The sequence below is a fragment of the Trachypithecus francoisi genome, unplaced genomic scaffold (genome assembly GCF_009764315.1).
Source record: "Trachypithecus francoisi isolate TF-2019V2 unplaced genomic scaffold, Tfra_2.0 Lachesis_group17, whole genome shotgun sequence".
Lineage (NCBI taxonomy): Eukaryota > Metazoa > Chordata > Mammalia > Primates > Cercopithecidae > Trachypithecus > Trachypithecus francoisi.
Genome location: NW_022681462.1, coordinates 24917971 through 24938930, shown reverse-complemented (window position 1 = coordinate 24938930; position 20960 = coordinate 24917971). Strand labels below are relative to the sequence as shown.

The window sequence follows — 20960 nt, the reverse complement described above, 5'->3', positions numbered from 1 at the left end:
TACACCTCATACCTCCATCTACATCTGATCCTTTCCATATACACCTCACCACCTCCATCTACACCTTACACCACCATCTATACCTCAGAACCTCCATTTATACCTCAAACCACCATATACACCGCACCACCTCTCTCTACATACACCTCATCATCTCTGTCTACACCTCACACCTCATCATCTCCGTCTATACCTTACACCTCCATTTACACCTCACACCACCTCCATCTACACCTTACCATCTTTTTTTTTTTTTTTTTTCGATGGAGTCTTGCCCTGTTGCCTGGGCTGGAGTGCAGTGGCACAATCTTGGCTCACTGCAACCTCTGCCTCCTGGGTTCAAGCAATTCTCCTGCCTCAGCCTCCCAAGTAGCTGGGATTATAGGCACGTGCCACCACGCCAGCTAATTTTTTTTTTATACCTCACCATCTCTATCTACACCTTACACTAACATCTATACCTCAACACCTCCATCTACACCTCACACTTCCATCTACACCTCACCATCTATCTATCTGTCTACATCTCCTCACCTCCATCTACTACTTACCTTTTTTTTTTTTTTTTTTGAGATGGAGTTTCACTCTTGTTGCCCAGGCTGGAGTGCAATGGCATGATCTCGGCTCACTGCAACCTCCACCTCCCAGGTTCAAGCGATTCTCCTGCCTTAGCCTCCTGAGTAGCTGGGATTACAGGCATGCACCATCACACCTGGCTAATTTTGTATTTTTAGTAGAGATGGGATTTCTCCATGTTGGTTTCAGGCTGGTCTCAAACTCCTGACCTCAGGTGATCTGCCTGCCTCAGCCTCCCAAAGTGCTGGGATTACAGGTGTGAGCCACTATGCCCAGCCAATTTATCATCTTTATCTACATCTCATTACCTCCATCTATACCTCACACCTCCATCTATACCCCACATCTCCATTTATACCTCATCACCTGCATCTGTACTTCACAACTTCATCTACACTTCACACCTTCATCTACATTGCCACCATTTTACTGCTACTTCTACAACCAACACCTCTGCCTCTATCATTTTCTCCATCATTCCTGCCACCTCTTCTTTTGTCAGCAGAGAGCCAGCAGCCATCCTTTTGGCTGGAGAGACAGGTGTGAACTAGGAGGCTACCTGCATGGCTATAGTCTAGAGAGGTCTTCAAGGTCTTTGAGGTTAAAGAAAAAAAATGTCTCTAGCTTTTGGTGTCACCTGATCCCTCTAAAAAGATCACCTTGGAGCATTTTACAAAGATTGAGTTAGAGATACCTAAAAATAAGTACACATGTTTATATAAACTCATTGACCACAAGTGCAGACTGCCACTATTTCCAAGTCATGCCCTAATCTGACAGCTGAATATTTAGGTACTTGCAATGTCGGAAGATCCTTTATTGACATCTCAGCAGTCCTCAAAGCTCTAACAATGTAAAAGTTGGAGACATTCAAGTGAGCTGTAATTTTGAGCCAAGTGGGGTCATCCCAGTACCTAACAACAGGCCCACATCTCTATAGGTTCCTGGAAATGCCAGTGCCCCTCTCTGGGCCCCAATTTTTCATTGTATGAAATGGGCAACCTTGAGATAGGACTGGATTCTCCAAGTTCTCTTCCAGCTCTAACATCCCTCCAAGACAGAATCCAAAAAGAATCTGGGTTAAAAACTATGCAGGGAGATAAAATAGCATTTCAGAACCAAGGCTGGAATATACCACTGCCATAAAAAGATCACCAAGTTAAAATTCAAGAAGAAATTTAGAGCAAAGCCATCTGCCTATGATCATGGCCAGCTCTATTCAGACCCTGCTATACCTTGGTCTGTCAGTCAACCAGGCATCCATCCCTGACCCTGCAGGAGCGTCCCTCCCCCAACCTTGGTCACATGGCTGGCCGCCACTGAGCCTCAGAAGTCAATCTCCAATGCCCCAAATACGGTTCAGCCTGGAAACCACAGAAAGCCCTTCTTGCCACCCAACAGGAACAGAGCAAGTGGTTCTGGCCTCCGTGGGATTTGGGTCCTGGTTTCCAGAGCTGAGAACACAAAGGTAAGTTTGCAGCTGGAAGCTTCAGAGAAAGTAGACAGAGCTATGCAGATAAGGGAAAATGTGCTTTATAGCATGAACACAGAGTATTTAAGAGTAAGCTTCACACACACTGAAGAGGAGAATACCGGAAAAGCTGGGCAAATCTTCCAAATGAGTATAGAATATTTGATTTTCTGTTTTTGTCACCCTGGTGCCTTGAGGTTTGTGGGTGCAAAACCACTCCAAATTAACAGAAATGACAGGAGACTTGTTCTGTCTGACACCGTGGTGAGTGAGTTCTATCTTGTTCTCATCTAATAGAACGGAATCTTTCTCTTCTAGGCACGTAAATTTATGTTGTCTTTGTCAAATGTGTTAGACTGGGTGAAATATTTATGAAGTAGCAAAAACCCTGAGACTTACAGAAAACCATGGGAAAATAAATTATGTCTGCTAATGTAACATCTCAAGATAGAAACAGAATAATGACTAGTTTCCTTTCATTACACATTTTTGTTTTTAGGTTTTGGATACGGTACCTGGTTTTGCTACTGCTAGTTTTCTTAGGGATATTTGTTTGTTTTGTCCTTTCTCTCCTAGAGCATGCATGGGTGTTTCAGTCTGCAGGGCCCCGAGGCAATGGACAAGCTACGGGTTGAGAGGGTAGCCTTTCCCTGGCTTCTAGCTTAGCTTTCTAAAGCCCAGCATGACCCCGTGTCATTCTTGTCGATTCAGTTCACAAAATAATCCCAGATAAGCCCTTGGGGAAGTCCTTTTCTGAAATACTTTGGGCTCTCAGAGGGGTGCACCAGACACCATGTTGGCTGGTCTAGAGTTCTTAGATATCAAGGTCAAGTGGCTTAAAATATGGGGTGGAAAGAAAAGCTCCCCAAAATCTGACCAGTGAAAATGTGGCACAACCTTTTTACTAGTTATCGTTTTTCCCAGAGACGTGGATGTCTAATCTTAAGGATTCATTACTATGCTTTACCCTTCTTCCCTAATAATTCAACTATTTTGTTCTGTTCCCAGTGTCTAGTGCAAATATCTGGAACAAAGTGGATACTCAATAAGGATTTGTTGGATTGAATTGATGTGCCCTTGTGGATAGGGAAGGGATGGGCACCTAAACACCAGATGATTCTATCAAAAGGGTTCTGATGGCTAAAATGTGTCATATATCTTCAAAGCTAGCTATGTCACCACCTCCTTGCTGCTTTGGACATGCAGGCTGCTTGGGCAGGGACCCCTGTGTGTCTGTTTGCTAGGGTAGCACTCTGATCCTTGGCCTTACAGGCTTAAAGTGTTGTTTTGTTTGTTTGTTTGTTGTTTTTGTTTTTGAGTACGGTGGTGCCATGTCGGCTCACTGCAACCTCTGCCTCCTGGGTTCAAGCAATTGCCCTACCTCAGCCTCCCGAGTAGCTAGGATTACAGGCATGCACCACCACACCCAGCTAATTTTTGTATTTTTAGTAGAGACGGGGTTTCACCATGTTGGCCAGGATGGTCTCGAACTCCTGACCTTGTTATCTTCCCGCCTCGGCCTCCCAAAGTGCTGGGATTACAGGCGTGAGCCACTGCGCCCGACCCAGGTGTTGATTTGGTCAGTAGGGTTTTGGATTCTCAGGGATCCCAGATGTGATTCCAGGCTAGTGGTAGGGGCAATGAAATGGAAAGTGACTTTTGACTCAGGACAGAAGAGACTTTTGTGTGTTCCCTCACTGTAAAGGCATGCTGAATGCCAAGGCGCTCTATGATCTAAAGATGGATGGGGGAATAACAGCTAGTTGGGCAGGGTAGGGCCTAGTGTTACAAGTCCTTTCATTTGCTGCATGCCAGAGGTTGATGTGTTGCTAGCACAATTCCTTTGGCAAGATATTGTAGTGAATGATGGTACTGGTTAGTACTTTTTGGATGCAAGTAAATCAAATCAGCTGAAGCTAGTTGAAGAGAAAAGAGGGTTTTAAAAAAATGTTTATTTTTTTAAACATCAAATTCCTTTTTGCCAAGGAGGGATTTATTATAATACCAGGGAAGTCTTGTGGACAGGAGTTTAGCCAGGCCTCAGGAAGGGCCTGGAACCCAGAAGTGGAAGACTATCAGTAACCCATACCAGGCCCCCTCTGTTTCTCACATCTTTACTTCTCTTTCATCTCTCTCTCTCCTTCTTTCTCCCTTCCTCCTCCTTCCTTCCTCCTCCCCTTCCCTTCCCTTCCCTTCTTCTCCCCTTCCCTTTCCCTTTCTCCTTCCCCTTCCCCTTTCCCCTCCCCTCCCTCCCTCCCTCCCTCCCTTTCTTCTTCCTTCTTTCCTTAGGTTTGGGAATCAAAAAGAATCCACTTTGAACCCTGGTTCCACCATGGCTGGTTCTTTGATCCAGGACAAATCACTTAACTCTTAGTCTTCATTTACTCATCTGTAAAATGGGGGTGAAAATTATATATCTCACTGAATTATAGTGAGAATTAAATAAGATGATGAAAGCAAAATACCCGACATTCAACTAATACACATTATATGAAATATTGGAGGTAGAAATTCTGTTTCATAAATTAGGTTGGGACTTTTATAGTGGGCAGTGTAGTTGCCAATCAGAGCAGAGCTAATCCAAACACTTCCCCAGGGCCAACACTCAGCTTCAGATGGATGGACTCCTTTGAAGATCATGTCAGGGAGTTTGGGTTTTTCTCCTACTTCTGCATATCCCTGGAAGGGAGCTTCTCTCAAGTTGTGAGAAGTTGGGACCTGGCACAGAGGAGATGAGGCAGGAATGGTCTCAGCTAGTCCAGAACTGGAAGGTATGCATCTACTGGAATATTATAGCTACATTATAGCTCCATACTTCTGTAGTTTGTAGAGTTCTCATCTATGTTTGCATATGTATTGTCATTTGTCAGTGACAATCAGGCATTTCATTGTTTTTCCAACAAACTTTCATTTGTTTTCCAATCTGAGAATCCATAGTACTTCAAATAGGAAATAACACATTTTAAAAACATATTGGAAAGCTCTATTTCATTTTAATTAGTCAGGCACTTGTGATTGCAAACATGAGAAACCCAACTCAAACAGGAGAAAAAATAAAGTAAATTTAACAGCTCAACACAACTGAGAAGGACTGTTCAAAATTAACTGATTCAGGGAGTCACAGTGTTATCTGGACTCTGTTTCTCTACTTTTCTTGAATGCTTCCCTCCATGTGACAGGCAAAATAGTAACTTCCAAACTTATCAGCTTAGCAGTGCCAGAATGAGCAGAGTTTTTGGATGAATCAAGCAGAAATGTCCTCGGAAGAATTCTGATTGGCCCAGTTAAGGACATGGGATCATTCCCGAACCGATCTCTGTGGCTGGAATGGGGTGTGTTTGACCAGGCTGGGTCACATGATCTTTCCTGTGGAGGCTTGGGGAGACATGGAGTCACCCACTAAGACATTTGAAGATGGTTTTCTATGGGAAAAGAAATCTGTTACTCACCTTCTCTGTACTCTTCACACCATACTGGAGTAGGAAGATATCAGCTTTTTAAAAATCACCAACTGACCCAATTTAATAAAAAATATAAATTGGGAGTTACTTTCTTAGAATAGAGGTTTTAAATGTGGTCGTTGGATCAGCAGCAGCAGCAGCAACTGGGAACTTGTTGGAAATGTACATTTCCAGGCCCCAACCTAGAGCTATGGAATCAGGCACTCTGGTGATGAGACCCAGCAATCTATTTTAACAAGCTTTCTGGAGCTGCTCACATGTGTAATTCCAGCTACTTTGGAGATTGAGATGGAAGGATTGCTTGAGCCTAGAGGTTGGTGGCTGCAGTAAGCTGTGATTGCGCCATTGAACTCCAGGCTGGGTGACAAAGCGAGACCCCAACTCCAAGAAAACAAACAGAAAGCAGCCTTCTAGGTATTATGATGCACGCTCAAGTTTGAGAACCACTGCCTTAAAGGGTTCTTTGTTGTGTAATTCTGCTAAGTATTTTAAACATGATTTGCTTTGAATAAATAGATTTAACCGTTAATTTTCAAGTATACGATTATCACATAAAGTAGGAACACATGGCATATTAAATTATTTACTTTAAAATGTTTAAAATAAAAAAGCTATAATTTAAAAATAAATTAACACATGTAAGAGCTTTCCATAAAAAGCAATGGAACTCCATTCCAGCTTCCTCCATATGCCACAGTTCCACTTCCCAAAGATAACCACTAGGAATTCTTTTAGCTTTTTTTGTTGGCTACCTTTTAATAATAATGATAGTAATAATTATTCCTGCTATTTATTGAAGTTAGACATTAGCCACTTACAAGTGAATATTTAACTTACAACCACAGACATCTATTTTTTATCCTCCCAGTGTAGAATATCATCACTGTTTTTAATTCATTCAAAATGCAGTGTTTATACTCATGATTACATGCCATGATCACATTTTATTCCTTGCAGAGTTTTAATTTTTCCCTAGTATTTCTAATTGCTATCTTTTTTCTTTGCATTTTCTGTCACTTTCTTGAGTTGTTCCAAAATCTCCAAGAGTGTATCAAATCTTTCACATTTCATTTTTTCCCCTGGGCGGCTTCTTCTGAAGCCTCATTTTCTAGTTCTTTTGAGGACTGATTGATTTTTGAGGTCACGGCTGTCATCTGGGGACTGCTCTTCATTATTCTGATTCCATCCACTCTCTCCTGCATATCATTGTCTTCCCCTTCTTGATTAATGATGGGTAACTTTTTAAAGAACTTCCTAGGAAGTTATGAAAGAGAAGTAAAATAATTTTTTACATGTCTGAAAATGTCTTTTACCCCTACTCTGAACTGGTAGTTTGACTGGGTGGAGAATGTTAGGTTGGAAATCATTCTCCCTTGGATTTGGGGTGGTTTTGCTCTATCATTATCTTCTCTCTCTCTTTTTTTTTTTTTTTTGAGACAGAGTCTCACTGTCACCCAGGTGGAGTGCAGTGGCACAATCTCAGCTCACTGCAACCTCCACCTCCTGGGTTCAAACGATTCTCGTGTCTCAGCCTCCTAATTAGCTGGGATTACAGGCATGTGCCACCACACCCGGCTAAGTTTTGTATTTTTAATAGAGACGGGGTTTCACCATGTTGGCCAGGCTGGTCTTGAACTCCTGACCTCAGGTGATACACCCGCCTCAGCCTCCCAAAGTGCTGGGATTACAGGCGTGAGACACCGCACCCTGCCCATTATCTTCTCTTATTCAACTTGCTGAGGAGGAGTCTTCTGCTTTTCTGTTCATTGACAGGTGACCTGTTTCTGATTGTTTCACTCTACAAGTTTTTAGGATCTTTCTTTTCTTCATAGTCACTGTTCTAAAATTTCATAATGATCTAGCAAAGTGTGGGGAGGTTTTTTCCCAGTCATTTTTTATGCAGAGTGCTCAGTTGACCCATTTGGTGTGACACTATTATCTCATAATGTTGGGGAGACCTCTTAGTTATTTTTAAAAGTACTTTAAAAAATTTAATAATAAAATACCTCAAATATGTACAATATGACAGATATTGATATATTACTGTCCAGAATTAACAGATGTTAACATTTTATCATATTTGTTTCATACCTACATGTATATGTATAATCTATCCAAAATACCAAAGATCATCAAGCATCATTAACTTTATCCCTCCCCAGAAGTAACCTGAAGTTGGTGTGTATCATTCCTCTGCATAATTTTATGATTTCATTACTTATAAATGTAACTGTAATCAGTATTGGTAGTGTTTTGTTTGTTTGAAAGTTTTATGTAAATAATATCATTTTGTTTTACAACTTTTTTTTCTTATTATGTTTTTGAGATTTAGACATGTTAATACATAAAAATCTAGTTCATTCGTTTGAACTGTCCACAGTCATCCATTGTGTGTCAGTTAGGAAGGCCTCAGCTAAAAGTAACATAAAACTTAACTAGCAGTTTAAATATAGAGATTTTTTTTTTTTCAGGTAACAGGAAATCCAGGGATAAGCATTCCAGAGCTCAGTGATATTCTCAGGAACCCAGATTTGTCTTGTCCTTCTGCTTTGTCCTTAGCCTGTGCCTTTGATCTTCATACTTGTCACCTCATTGTTGCAAGATGGCTGCTTTATCTCAAAGTCTCAAGGTCCGTGCAAGAAAGGAGGAGGGTAAAGGACAAACTATGCATTCCAACTGTGTCACTTTCAATCAGGAAAATAAAAGCTTTCCTGGAAGCCTTACCCAAGGTACTTCTACCTATATCTCATCGGCTAGAATAGTGTCACATGACTACTCCTAAAATCAGTGACTGGCTAAGGGCAACCAGATTACCATGAATGGTTTATATAGATCCCAACTCATGCCTGAGCCTACGGAAGGTGACTGCTGGCAATCAAGGGCCCTGTGTCTCTACCTGAACAAAATGGAGTTTTGTAAATAGGCAAGAAGAAGAGGGAATGGATGTTGGGCAGTGTAGCAGACATGCTAGATGACCACCCAATGCCCATTCTCCCTTTTTCCCTTACTGACAGACTCAATATTATTTTCCCAGTAAAAACTTACTTTCCTAGAGTCCTTTGTCATATGACCCAGGTATGGTTTTCAGTAACCACATTTGGGTCACCTTTGTCAACAAGTAATTGTTAGTAGAAGTATATCCCAAATATTGTACCAAACATATACTCAAAGTTATTTGTTGTTATCTGAAATTCAAATGTAACTGGGCAAACTAGTTTTATTTGCTAAACCTGGCAACTCTATCCAGGAAGGAAGAAGAAGGAAAAGTGAAGGGGCTTTCTTCTGAAAATGCTTTATCTAGGAAGGGACTCCTTCCTCAGATTCTTTCTCCTGCAGCTCTTCAGCCAGAGAGAGCTGAAGAGCATCTGAGGGAAGTGATTCTTTTTAGTTGGCCATAGTGCTACTGTGGCTGGAGCAGAAGTCAGAAAGTCAGAGCAGAAAGGGGAATGGGCATCAGGGAAGTAGCTAGCAGCATTCTCCACAGGTGTTTTATACTCTCCAAATAGTTACATCCAGTGGTAATGTTCAAAATATTTAACAATCAACATGGCACTGATGTTGACCAACCAAAATGAATACCTGATCACTAAAAATGGACACCAACCATAAACAGCAGCCATACCAATGCATATCGGTGGAATATCAACCCTGTTTCTATTGCTATTTTCAGGGAAACTAACACTCACTTGATTTATTATGACTGTGTAAATATTGCCCACAGTTGAGTATAGTGTACCATGATTACTTTTCCTTTCTATGACTGTTCTTGACAAGCTTTTTGTATCCTCTCGCAACAAACACATGAAGACCATTTTTCAGAACCAGGTTTTTTCCTGAAGACATCCTGTCCAGTGCCTGCTCTAAAATGTGCCTGTTGCTCTCTGGACTGTTACAGGGTTCTTCTCCAGCAACTTTCCTTTGCCCATCTTTTGTGGTGAATCCCGTTTTCCAGACTTAATTTCTTTCTTAGTGCAAGTCCTTCATCTTGCTGGAGTTCCTCCTTCAATCACTTCCTGAAATAAAGGTGCATCAAAGGTAAATTTTTGAGATAGTTTATGTCTGAAAATGCCCCTATTCTACTCTCCCACTTGATTGATAGTTTGATTGGGACTGGAATTCTAGGTTGGAAATAATTTTGTCTCACTTTTGGAAGCACGATTTCATTGTCTTGTAGCTTCCACTGTAGCAATTGAGAAATCTGATGTAATTCTTGTTTCAGATTCTTGGTAGGTGACTTATTTTTTTCTGGAAGCTTTTAAGATCTCTTTATCCATGATGTCCTAATGCTTCATAATCATGTGACTTGGAGTGGATTTTTTAAAAATTATTTTTTCTGAGCTGATTGAAAGTTCTTTCAATCAGAAAATTCAAATCCTTCAGTTCTGGAAAATATTCTCATGTTATTTCATTGATAGTTTTCTCTCCACTATTTTTTTATCTCTGTTTTGGAAATTCCTATTACTTTGATGTTTGGGCCTCCTGGATTGATTCTCTGGTTTTCTTGTTTTATCATAGTATTTGTTTAATCTCTTTTTATTTGTGTTCTATTATCTGATATACTCCTTCAAATTTATGTTCCAAGTCTTTTATTGAAAATTTTCTTCTAAGATATTTTTAATTCTGCTTTTCTTGTTGTCATGAATACAATGTCTTTTCTTGTCTCTGTTGTGATTTCCTCTAATTTGGTCTTGAGAGCTGTTTCTGCAGAGTAGCCAGAAACCAAGATAGCCACTTTCTAGGACAGCTCTAACCAGGAGGAAAATAAGGTTTAGGTGGTCAGGTGAGACACAATGAAACCAAAATGCATAAAACAGAAAAAAGTTATTACTTACAGATCTCGGAGAGGTTAGGGGTGGCTGGTGGGAAGTCAAGAGGCAGTAGGATGTTCAATCAGTGAATGGGGGGAGAGAGAGCGAGAGAGAGCGAGAATGCGCTCTTTTACAAACAATCACATGGGGAGGGGAAGTTTTAACTAGGCCAAGGAGTACAACTAATTGGGTTTCAAACAACTTATGTCAGGCCAAAAACTGGATGCCAAGGAAGGAACTATATTAAACAAACCTATGACAATCTCCTTGAAGATATTAACTATCTTTGTTTTTGTCTTTGTTTTGTAATCTTTGCACGGGGTCATGCTAATCTTTTATTATCCCAATTTTAATATATGTGCTACTAAAGTGAGCACCAGTTACATAGTTTTTAAAATAACTTAAACATTTTAAAATATATATTTAGGGAGCAAAAGTGCAAGTTCCTTACATGCATATATTTCATTGTGGTGAAGTTTGAGTTTAGGGTACTCATCACCCGAACAGTGAACAGTGTACCCAATAGGTCACTTTTCAACCCTCACCCCCTCCTACCGTCCTACCTTTTGGAGTCTCCAGTGTCTGTTATTTCACTCTACATGTCCATGTGTACCAATTGTTAGCTCCCACTTATAAGTGAGAACACACAGGATTTGTCTTTCTGTTTCTGAGTTATTTCACTGAGGATGATGGCCTCCAGTTTCATCCATGTTGCTGCGAAAGACATGATTTCATTTGCTATGGCTGAGTAGCATTCCATTATATGTATACATATATATATATATAACATTTTCTTTATCCAATCCTACATTGATTACACTTAAGTTGATTCCATATCTTTGCTATTGTGAATAGTGCTGCAATAAACATTCAAGTGCTGGTATCTTTTTTAATATAATGATTCTTTTCCTTTGGGCATATACCAGTAGTGGGATTGCTGGATCAAACGGTAGTTTTATTTTTAGTTCTTTGAGAATCCTCCATACTGTTTTTCATAAAGGTTGTACTAATTTACATTCCCACCAACAGTGCATGTTTTCTCTGCAGCCTGGCCAGCATGTGTTATTTTTAGACTTTGTGTGTGTGTGTGTGTGTGTGTGTGTGTGTGTGTAAGACAGAGTCTCACTCTGTTGCCCAGGCTGGATGCAGTGGCACAATCTCAGTCTGCAACCTCTGCCTCCTGGGTTCAAGCGATTCTCGTGCCTCAGCCTCCTATCTGGGATTACAGGCATGCACCACCACACCTGGCTAATTTTTGTATTTTTAGTAGAGATGGGGTTTCACCATGTTAGCCAGGCTGGTCTTGAACTCCTGACCTCAGGCCATCCCCCACCTCAGCCTCCCAAAGTGCTGGGATTACAGGCATGAGCCACCTTGCCAGGCCTAGACTTTTTAATAATGGCCATTCTGGCTGGTGTAAGATGGTATCTCATTGTGGTTTTAATTTGCATTTCTCTGATGATTAGTGATATTGAACATTTTTTATGCTTGTTGGCCATTTATATGTCTTCTTTTGCCAAATATCTGTTCATGTCCTTTGCCCACTTTTTAATGGGGTTATTTGTTTTTTCTTTTTGAGTTGTTTGAGTTCCTCACAGATTCTAGATATTAGCTCTTTGTCACATGCACAGTGTGTAATATTTTTTTCATTCTGTAGGTTGTCTGTTTACTTTGTTCATTGTTTATTTTGCTGTGTAGAAGCTTTTTAGTTTAATTAAGTACCATTTGTCTATTTTTGCTTTTGTGGCATTTGCTACTACATAGTTTTAATGGTTTCTTTGGCTGCCTTCATTGCTCCTGTTTCCTTGGACTTTTTCTTTTCCTGTTTGTTTTGGTATCTGTCATTCTGGTGATTCTTGGCTGGCTGTTCATGTTTTGAAGTGGAACTGCTAAACAGCTGCCAAGTGGCCAGGCTGGACTTGTTGAATGATAGACTTACAGTGGGCAATTGGATGCAGCCCTTGCCATTTTGCCAGAGGTCCCCAAAATGTTGGAATCTGAAAGTTCTCCAATGTCCTGCCTGGAGGGCCTAAACTTCATTAGGGTTCTAGGAGTCCAACAGGCAAAGGGCTGAGGGACTAACTGCATTTACTTAACTCCTTTTTGTTTCCCCAGTGAAATTACTCCTTTTTGCCCTCAGCTATCCAGGGATCTTCTGTCCTAGGCTTTAGTCTCCTACAGGGCCCCTCCATATTCTGAGTAGAAGGGGCATTATAGGAGACTAGAGCCTAGAAGAGAGACCTGAGGATTTAACCTCAGAACTCCTTATGAAGATTTTCCACCATCTCCCCTGTGTTCAGCCCACTCTGCATCATGGTCTTCAGATGTCCCTATTGCCTCTGATGTCCTATTTCTATCTTTGAGAAACATTTTGTATATGTAGAGGCTATCTAATCCTTGAAGGTTCAGATAAAACATTTTAAAAAACTATCTGTTCCTGGTGTTTATTTTTCTTTGCATTATAGAAAAATTTTCAAACACAACAAAAGTAAAATAAATGATGATGACCCTATTAACTTAAAAATCACATAATCTATGCATTTAGAGAGAAGTATTTCTTGTAAAGGGTTACAGCCTGCAAGGTGGCCATGTTACAGGCTGGGAACCACAGCCTCAGGGTTAGATCAGAGACGGGCACTTCGAAGGAAGAGGGGTAATGACTGGGTTGGCCAAACATGCATATTCAATAGGTTACAGGAGGATCTATGAATATTCATGAAGGTGGTCCTGATGCATGTGCATTGAACAAACATGCATATTACACATGCCCATGTTCACCTTGGGATGGAGCCATTACATTTAAATGTATTACGTTAGGCATTATACGTTAGAATATCTTTGGAGTTCAAATGCACAGCCTCTGTAAACTGACCAGAACCAGTCCATGGTCCGTGATCTTATCAGGAGAAAGTCACTGAAGTCAGTCTTTTGTCCAATCAAAGCTATAGTTATGGCTTATGGAGCAGGGGGTTGGTTAGTCAGCGTCTGCTGGTAGATGTGCTGTGAATTGTTCTAATATTGCTTGTCTCAAGGCCAGTGCTTGTTTAACTGCTAGAGGAAAAGAAAAACCTTGTGGCACTTAGGACACAGCTTATTCTTCAAGTGTAGATGTGCATGACTTAACCCTTGCCTGGCCTGGCTTTAGGTCTTGTTTATAGTTTGGTACCTTATTGCCACAAAGGATCTGTTCTGTTAGTCTTATTCTCAATTTTAACATAAATGCTGGTCAGTTCTGTCTACACTGCAAAAAGGAGAGAATATAACAAGGTGTGTCTGACCTCCTATCCTGTCTTGGCCAGGATTTCGGTTTTTAATGTATGCCTGGGATCCCCTTGGCCAAGAGAGAGTCCATTCAGTTGATGGGGAGGCTTAGGATTTTGTTTTTAGTTTACAACTCTTTTTTTTTTTTCAAATCTTTTGTAGCATAACTTCAATAATTATCAATATATGACTGATTGTGGTGCCTTTCCTACAATAATTTTAATTGTTATTGGTTAATTTAGGTTTTCTAATTTTTTTAAAGTCAATTTTTGATACTTCTATTATTTTTGTAGTGAAGTATCCATTTATTAGCCTTGTGGCTAAGGGTTATAGTTCCAGAAACAGATTGTCTGGTTTTGTTTTTCCATGTGGGTAGTCATTTAAGCTCTCTGTGTCTGGGTTTCCTCATTTGTAAAATGGGAATAATAATGTTATTTATTTCATAGGATTGTTGAGAAGATTCAATTAAATCATACATGCAAAGCACTTTAGTATCTGGCACATAGCAATGTAATTGTTATTGTTTAAGTTTTATTGTTATTATTTAAGTTTTAAAATTAATTGGTATGAATTTTTTAATGGAATTATACTTTTTAAATTCTCAACTATATTTTAAGTTATGTCCCTTTTTCATTCCTAGTGTTGTTTACTTAAAATTCTTCTTTTCTTCTGATTGATCTTACATAGAATGCCTTTGTTTTTTTCTTTTTTTTCTTTTTCATAGAGACAGAGTCTCACTCTGTCACCCAGGCTGTAATGCAGTGGCACAATCATATATGGCTCACTGCAGCCTCAAACTTCTGGGCTCATATGATCCTCCTGCCTCAGCCTCCCAAGTAGCTTAGGACTACAGCACACCATCACACGTGGTGCATATTTATATATACACACACATATATATATTTATAAAATATATATCTAATATATATCTATAAAATATATATCTAATATATATATCTAATAAGATATATATATGTGTATGTGTATTATAGAGATAAAGTCTCATTATGTTGCTCAGGCTGGTCGTGAACTCCTGGCCTCAAGCAATCTTCCTGCCTTGGCCTCCCAAAGTGGAGGGATTACAGGTGTGAGCCACCACACCTGGCTCAATTGCCTATCTTAATAATCTTTTAAAGTAATTGCCTTCTTTCCTTGTTCTCTCTAAGTATGCTGCATCCCACAAGTTTCAATATATTGTATTTATAAATGTTGAGTTCAAATATTTAATAATTTCTATTGTGGTTTCCCATTAAACCCATGATTAGAAATTATTATATATACAAGTATATTTATATATAATAATTTTGAATGATGGTTTTAATAGGAAACCACAATACAAATTAGGCTTATTATATATAAACTATAGAAGCATAATAAATTTACTTTTCTGAGGCTTTCCATGACCTAGTATATGCGCTTTCTTTGTAAATGGTGTCATTTGTACTTGAAAAGGAAGTGTGTTCTCTATTTGTTAGAAATTATTCTTCAATTTGTTTATATGTCCTTTTTTTTTTTTTTTTTTTAAGACAGAGTCTTGCTCTGTTGCCCAGGCTGGTGTGCAGTGGTGCAATCTCAGCTCATTGCAAAGTCCACCTCCCGGGTTCAAGAGATTCTCTTGCCTCAGCCTCCCTAGCAAGTGGGATTATAGGCGCATGCCACCACACCTGGCTAATTTTTGTATTTTTAGTAGAGATGGAGTTTCAGTATGTTGGCCAGGCTGGTCTCGAACTCCTGACCTCAGGTGATCCACCCACCTCAGGCTCTCAAAGTGCTAGGATTATAGGTGTGAGCCACCACACCCAGCTATATGTCCTTTTGTCTTAGTTTTTTATCTGTATTAAAATCTCCCATCGTGACTATGGATTTGGCCATTTATCCTTGAAATCCTACCCTTTTTAATGTATACATTTTGAGGCTGTGTTCCTTTTACTTTATAGTCATGAAGGTGAAGGAGAAGGCTGGGGTAGGAAAGCTGGACCACACTAACCACAGGAGGAGATTTCCGGATCAGAAAGGTGAGGTCACTTTGAGGACTTTACGCAAATCTCAGGAGGCACTGAGAATTCTCTGGATGTCTTTATAACAACTCTTTCAGCTGGAGAGTCTAGGGAGCAGGTCTCTTTTCCTGACTCATCCACAGTGTCTCCTTGAGGCTGGTGGCACCAGCCTTCATGGTATCCCCAGGGGACTGCATGGTCAGGCCGGAGATAGGAAACTGCCACTTTGGCTCTGTGGATTAGAGTATAGCTTCCCCAACACAAAATGTAACTCACCTAATTTTACAAGATCTGCAAACCATAATAAATGCCAAATATCAACATTTTATATTAATAGATTCCCAAACTGCCAGCTCAATTAAAACTAGTGCAAGAGGATGTTGGGGTGGCAGGTATTTCTGTTGCTCCAGAATTGCTGACTTTAGAGGCCCAAAGCCTCCTACACACTACAGAGAAGAAGCCACAGGGCTTATGAAAAGGCAGTCAGATGGGTGGCTAGTGCCATCATTACCCCAGCCCCAAGTGAAGGAAAATACCAACCTCGCTGTCCACCTAGAGGCTCTGTGAGCTGCAGAATGTGTAGAGCCACTTTGGAGCTGTCAAGCAAGAAAAATGTCCTAAAGAGTTGCTAGGAGAGGCCGGGCGCGGTGGCTCAAGCCTGTAATCCCAGCACTTTGGGAGGCCGAGACGGGCGGATCACGAGGTCAGGAGATCCAGACCATCCTGGCTAACATGGTGAAACCCCATCTCTACTAAAAAAAAAATACAAAAAACTAGCCGGGCGAGGTGGCGGGCGCCTGTAGTCCCAGCTACTTGGGAGGCTGAGGCAGGAGAATGGCGTGAACCCGGGAGGCGGAGCTTGCAGTGAGCTGAGATCCGGCCACTGCACTCCAGCCCGGGCGACAGAGCGAGACTCCGTCTCAAAAAAAAAAAAAAAAAAAAGAGTTGCTAGGAGAACTTGGCACATGTCCTGAGCCAAACTGCAAGATACTTACGGTGAGAGGAGAGGTCCTGCAGAGCCACGAAGGAGAATGTAGACTTGGGTGAGGACAAGCCACTCTCTACAGTTCACCAGCTAAATCACCATGCTCTTTTGATTATGATAGAAGCCAAGAAAAGATGGGACAATTTAGATTCAGAACAGAAAGTAAAATATTTTTTTGACAGCCATCTCCTCTGATTTTTTTAATAAGTATACTCTTCCTGTGTGGCCCCTTACAATTTGCATAATCATGTTCTCATACATGATCCCATTCTATCTTTTCAGATGCCAGTTTGGTAGAGAAAGGATTTTCATTCCCACATTACAGATGAGTTCACTGAGTCCCACAGAGGCAAGATGGCCACAGATCAAATAAAGGACAAGCCAGGGAGCACCCAGGGCAGCTGCCTCTTGGGATGGGGTCTTTCTGATATACCTGCTTCTTTTCATTTCCATTCCTGGCCTCAAGGGTGGAGAATAGGAACTTGTCATTGGAAGACCCAAATATACTAAGCCCTTAGAGTGGAACTACTTACCTCTAAGTGCTAGTGTCTACTTCTTATCTCAAATTGCAGCTTGCTTAAACAATGCAGTGTAGGGAAGGGAAGTTCCACCATGATGTGGGGAGGTGAGAGGAGGAAGAAGGGAAACTAGTCATTCTGACACCCGTCCCCTAGGAAGCGAGGCCACATTTCATAATAATCTCCACTTCATTTTCTTCATCCCTGTTACACCCAGGAGAGAATGGGATCCAGAAGAGCATGCAGTGGGGTGAGCTGGGACTATATACAGATTTGGACACTGACATCCAAGTAACCTGACCTCCAGTACCTAGGAATGCACCAACCAGAGTAGACTGATACTACATCTCTCTAAAGCATATTCAACATCTCTCTAAAAGGCTTAGACATGCTTCTCCATAGTTCAGTTGAGAAACACTATAGTGTTATTTGAAAGTGGGCATCGATTAATTCTAATTGTATATTGCAAAGTCTAGGGCAACCACTATAATTTTTTGAGGGGTATAATGATACACTCAGAGATGAGAGAAAACAGAATCATATAAAGTGCTCAATTAAAACCACAGGAGGAGCTAGGCATAGTGGCATGTGCCTGTAGTCCTAGCTACCCAGGAGACAGAGGCAGGAGAATTGCTTGAGGCTAAGAGTTTGAGGCCAGCCTGGGCAACATAGCAAGACCCTATTTCTTAAAAAAAAAAAGGGCAAGTGCCACAAACACAAAATAGTTGTAAACATAGTAGATATTAATTAACTGATATCAATAATCACTTTATTTATTTAGAGACGAAGTCTTGCTCTGTCGCTCAAGCTGGAGTGCAATGGTGCATCTCAGCTCACTGTAACCTCTGCCTTCCAGGTTCAAGCAATTCTCATGCCTCAGCCTCCCAAGTAGCTGGGACTGCAGGTTCACACCACTACGCTGGTTTATTTTTTATATTTTTAGTAGAGACGGGGTTTTGCCATGTTGGCCAAGCTGATCTTGAACTCCTGACCTCAGGTGATCCACTCACCTCAGCCTCCCAAAGTGCTGAGATTACAGGCGTGAGCCACTGCACCTGGTCAATAATTACTTTAAATATGAATGGTCTAAACATATCAATTAAAAGACAGAGGATGTTAGAAAGGCTCAAAAAACAAGACGCAACTATGTGACAAGAAACCTACATTGAATATAAAGACACAGGCTAGGTGCGATGGCTCACACCTGTAATCCCAGTACTTTGCGAGGCTGAGGTGGGAAGACCACTTGAGGTTAGGAGTTCGAGACCAGCCTGGCCAACATGGTAAAACCCTGTCTCTACTAAAAATACATAAATTAGTCGGGCATGGTGGCACACACCTGTAATCCCAGCTACTCGGAAGGCTGAGGCAGGAAATCACTTGAATCCTGCAGGTGGAAGCTGCACAGAGCAAGACTCCATCTCAAAAAAAATGCAAATACACACACACACACATATATATATGCACACACACACACATAGATAGATTAGATAGATAGATAGATAGATAGATAGATACAGATGAATTAGAAGTAAAGGGAGGGAGAAAGATATACCATGATAATACTAATCAAAAGAAAGCAAGAATAGGTATTTTAATTTCAGACAAAGAAGAATTCAGAGCAAAGAACATCTCTTTAACAGGGATAAGGGAGGGCATTGCATCATGATAGAAGGGTCAATTCTTCAGGAAAACGTAATAGTCCTTAACATGTATACACCTAAGAGCAGAGCATCAAAATACATGAGGCAAAAAAATGACAAAACTGAAGAAGAACAGTCAAATCAGCTATTATAGTTGTAGACTTCAACACCCATCTACCAGTAATTAACAGATCCTGCAGGCGGAAAATCAGTAATGATACAGTTGAGAGGAACAGCATATTAATCACCTGGATTTAATTGACATTTGTATAATGCTTCGGCCAACAACAGCAGAATACACATTCTTCTCAATGTGGAATATCCACCAAGACAGACCACGTTCTGGGACATAAAACACACCTGAACAAATTTAAAGAAACAGAAGTCATGCCGAGTATGCTGTAACACCACATTGGAATTAAACTAAAAATCAGTAACAGAAAAATTACTGGAAAATCCCAACAGATTTAGAGATTAAACAATATACTTTTAAATAATATATGAGTAGTCAAAGAAGAAGTCTTAAGAAAATTTTGAAAATATTTTTGACTAAATGAAAATGAAAATTTAACTTATCAAAATTTGTGGGATACAGCAAAAGCAGTGCTTAGAGGAAGATGAATAACATTAAATTCATATATTAGAAAAGAAGAAAGATCTAAAAGCAACAACCTAAGCTCCCATTTTAGGAAACAAGAGAAGGAATTGCAAAATAATCCTAAAGCAAGAAGAAAAAAGGGATAATACCAAATAGAGCAGAAATCAGTGAAATTAGAAATAGGAAACAATAGAGAAAAATCAATGAAACTGAGGCTATCTCTTAAAAAGATTAATAAAATTGATGAATCTCTAGCCAGGCTAACCAAGGAAAAAAGGGAGAAGACATACATTAATATCAGAAATGAAAGTTGATCATTATTGATTCCATGGACATTAAAAGGATAATAAAGGAATATTATGAACAACTCTGTGCCTACAAATTTGATGACTTAGGTGAAATGGACTAATTTATTGAAAGACACAAACTACTAAAACTCACACAGGAGAAATAAATAATTTGAACAGGTCTATTACTATTAGAGAGGTAATAGATAATAATTAACAACTTTACAAAAAAAAAAAAAAAAAAGAGCAACAGACCTTGATGATTTCACTAGCGAATTCTACCAAACATTTAAGGAAGAAAGGATATCAGTTGTCTACAATCTCTTCCAGAAAATAGAAGCAGAAGGAATACTTTCTCACTAATCCCATGAGGTCAGCATTATCCCAGTACAAAACCAGATAAAGACATGACAAGAAAGAAAAACTACAGATCAATATCCTTTATGAATATATATGCAAAAATCCTCCACAAAATGCTGGCAGATCAAATTCAACAATATATAAAATAATTGGCCGGGCGCGGTGGCTCAAGCCTGTAATCCCAGCACTTTGGGAGGCCGAGACGGGCGGATCACGAGGTCAGGAGATCGAGACCATCTGGCTAACACGGTGAAACCCCGTCTCTACTAAAAAATACAAAAAAAAAACTAGCCGGGCGAGGTAGCGGGCGCCTGTAGTCCCAGCTATTGGGGAGGCTGAGGCAGGAGAATGGCGTAAACCCCGGAGGCGGAGTTTGCAGTGAGCTGAGATCTGGCCACTGCACTCCAGCCCGGGTGACAGAGCGAGACTCCATCTCAAAAAAAAAAAAAAAAAAAATATTATACACCATGACCAAAAGGATTTATCCCAGTTATTAAGGCTGGTTCAGTATTCAAAAGTCAATTAAGATAATTCATCGTATCAATAGGCCAAAGAAGAAAAATCACACAATAATGTCAACCAATGCAGAAAAAGCATTTGACAAAATCCAACACCTATTCATAGTAAAAACTTGCAGTAAACTAGGAATAGAGGGAAATTTCCTCAACTTGATTTTTTAAAAATCAACAAAAAAACTATAGCTAACATCATACTTAATGATGAGAAACTCAAACTTTCCTACTGAGATCAGGAACAAAGCAAAGAGATCCCCTTTCACCAGCCCTTTTCAATATCATACTGGAAATTCTAGCTAATGCAATAAGACAAGAAAAGGAAATGAATGTATATAGTTTGGGAAGGAAGAAATAAAATTATCTTTGTTCACAGATGATATAACTGTCTATGCAGAAAATTCCAAAGAATTTACCAAACAACTCCTGTAACTAATAAGTGACTATAACAAGGTCTCAGGTTGTAGTCTTAGGGTATAGTTG

General features: G+C 40.1%; 1 protein-coding gene across 4 annotated transcripts in view; it reads left to right on the top strand.

The window, feature by feature from the left end:
- Positions 1–20960, top strand: part of SLC4A5 (solute carrier family 4 member 5) — a 140714-nt gene that overhangs the window by 25484 nt on the left and 94270 nt on the right. For 2 of the 4 annotated variants that reach the window (XM_033175144.1, XM_033175148.1), the window contains exons 1-2: positions 4670–4818; positions 15515–15592. In XM_033175144.1, the coding sequence (XP_033031035.1) occupies positions 4791–4818; positions 15515–15592 (106 nt within the window). In that variant the 5' untranslated portion in view covers positions 4670–4790. Of the gene's footprint in view, positions 1–794; positions 2045–4669; positions 4819–15514; positions 15593–20960 lie in introns of those variants that run through there. The other 2 variants (XM_033175145.1, XM_033175147.1) reach the window with 2 other exon arrangements.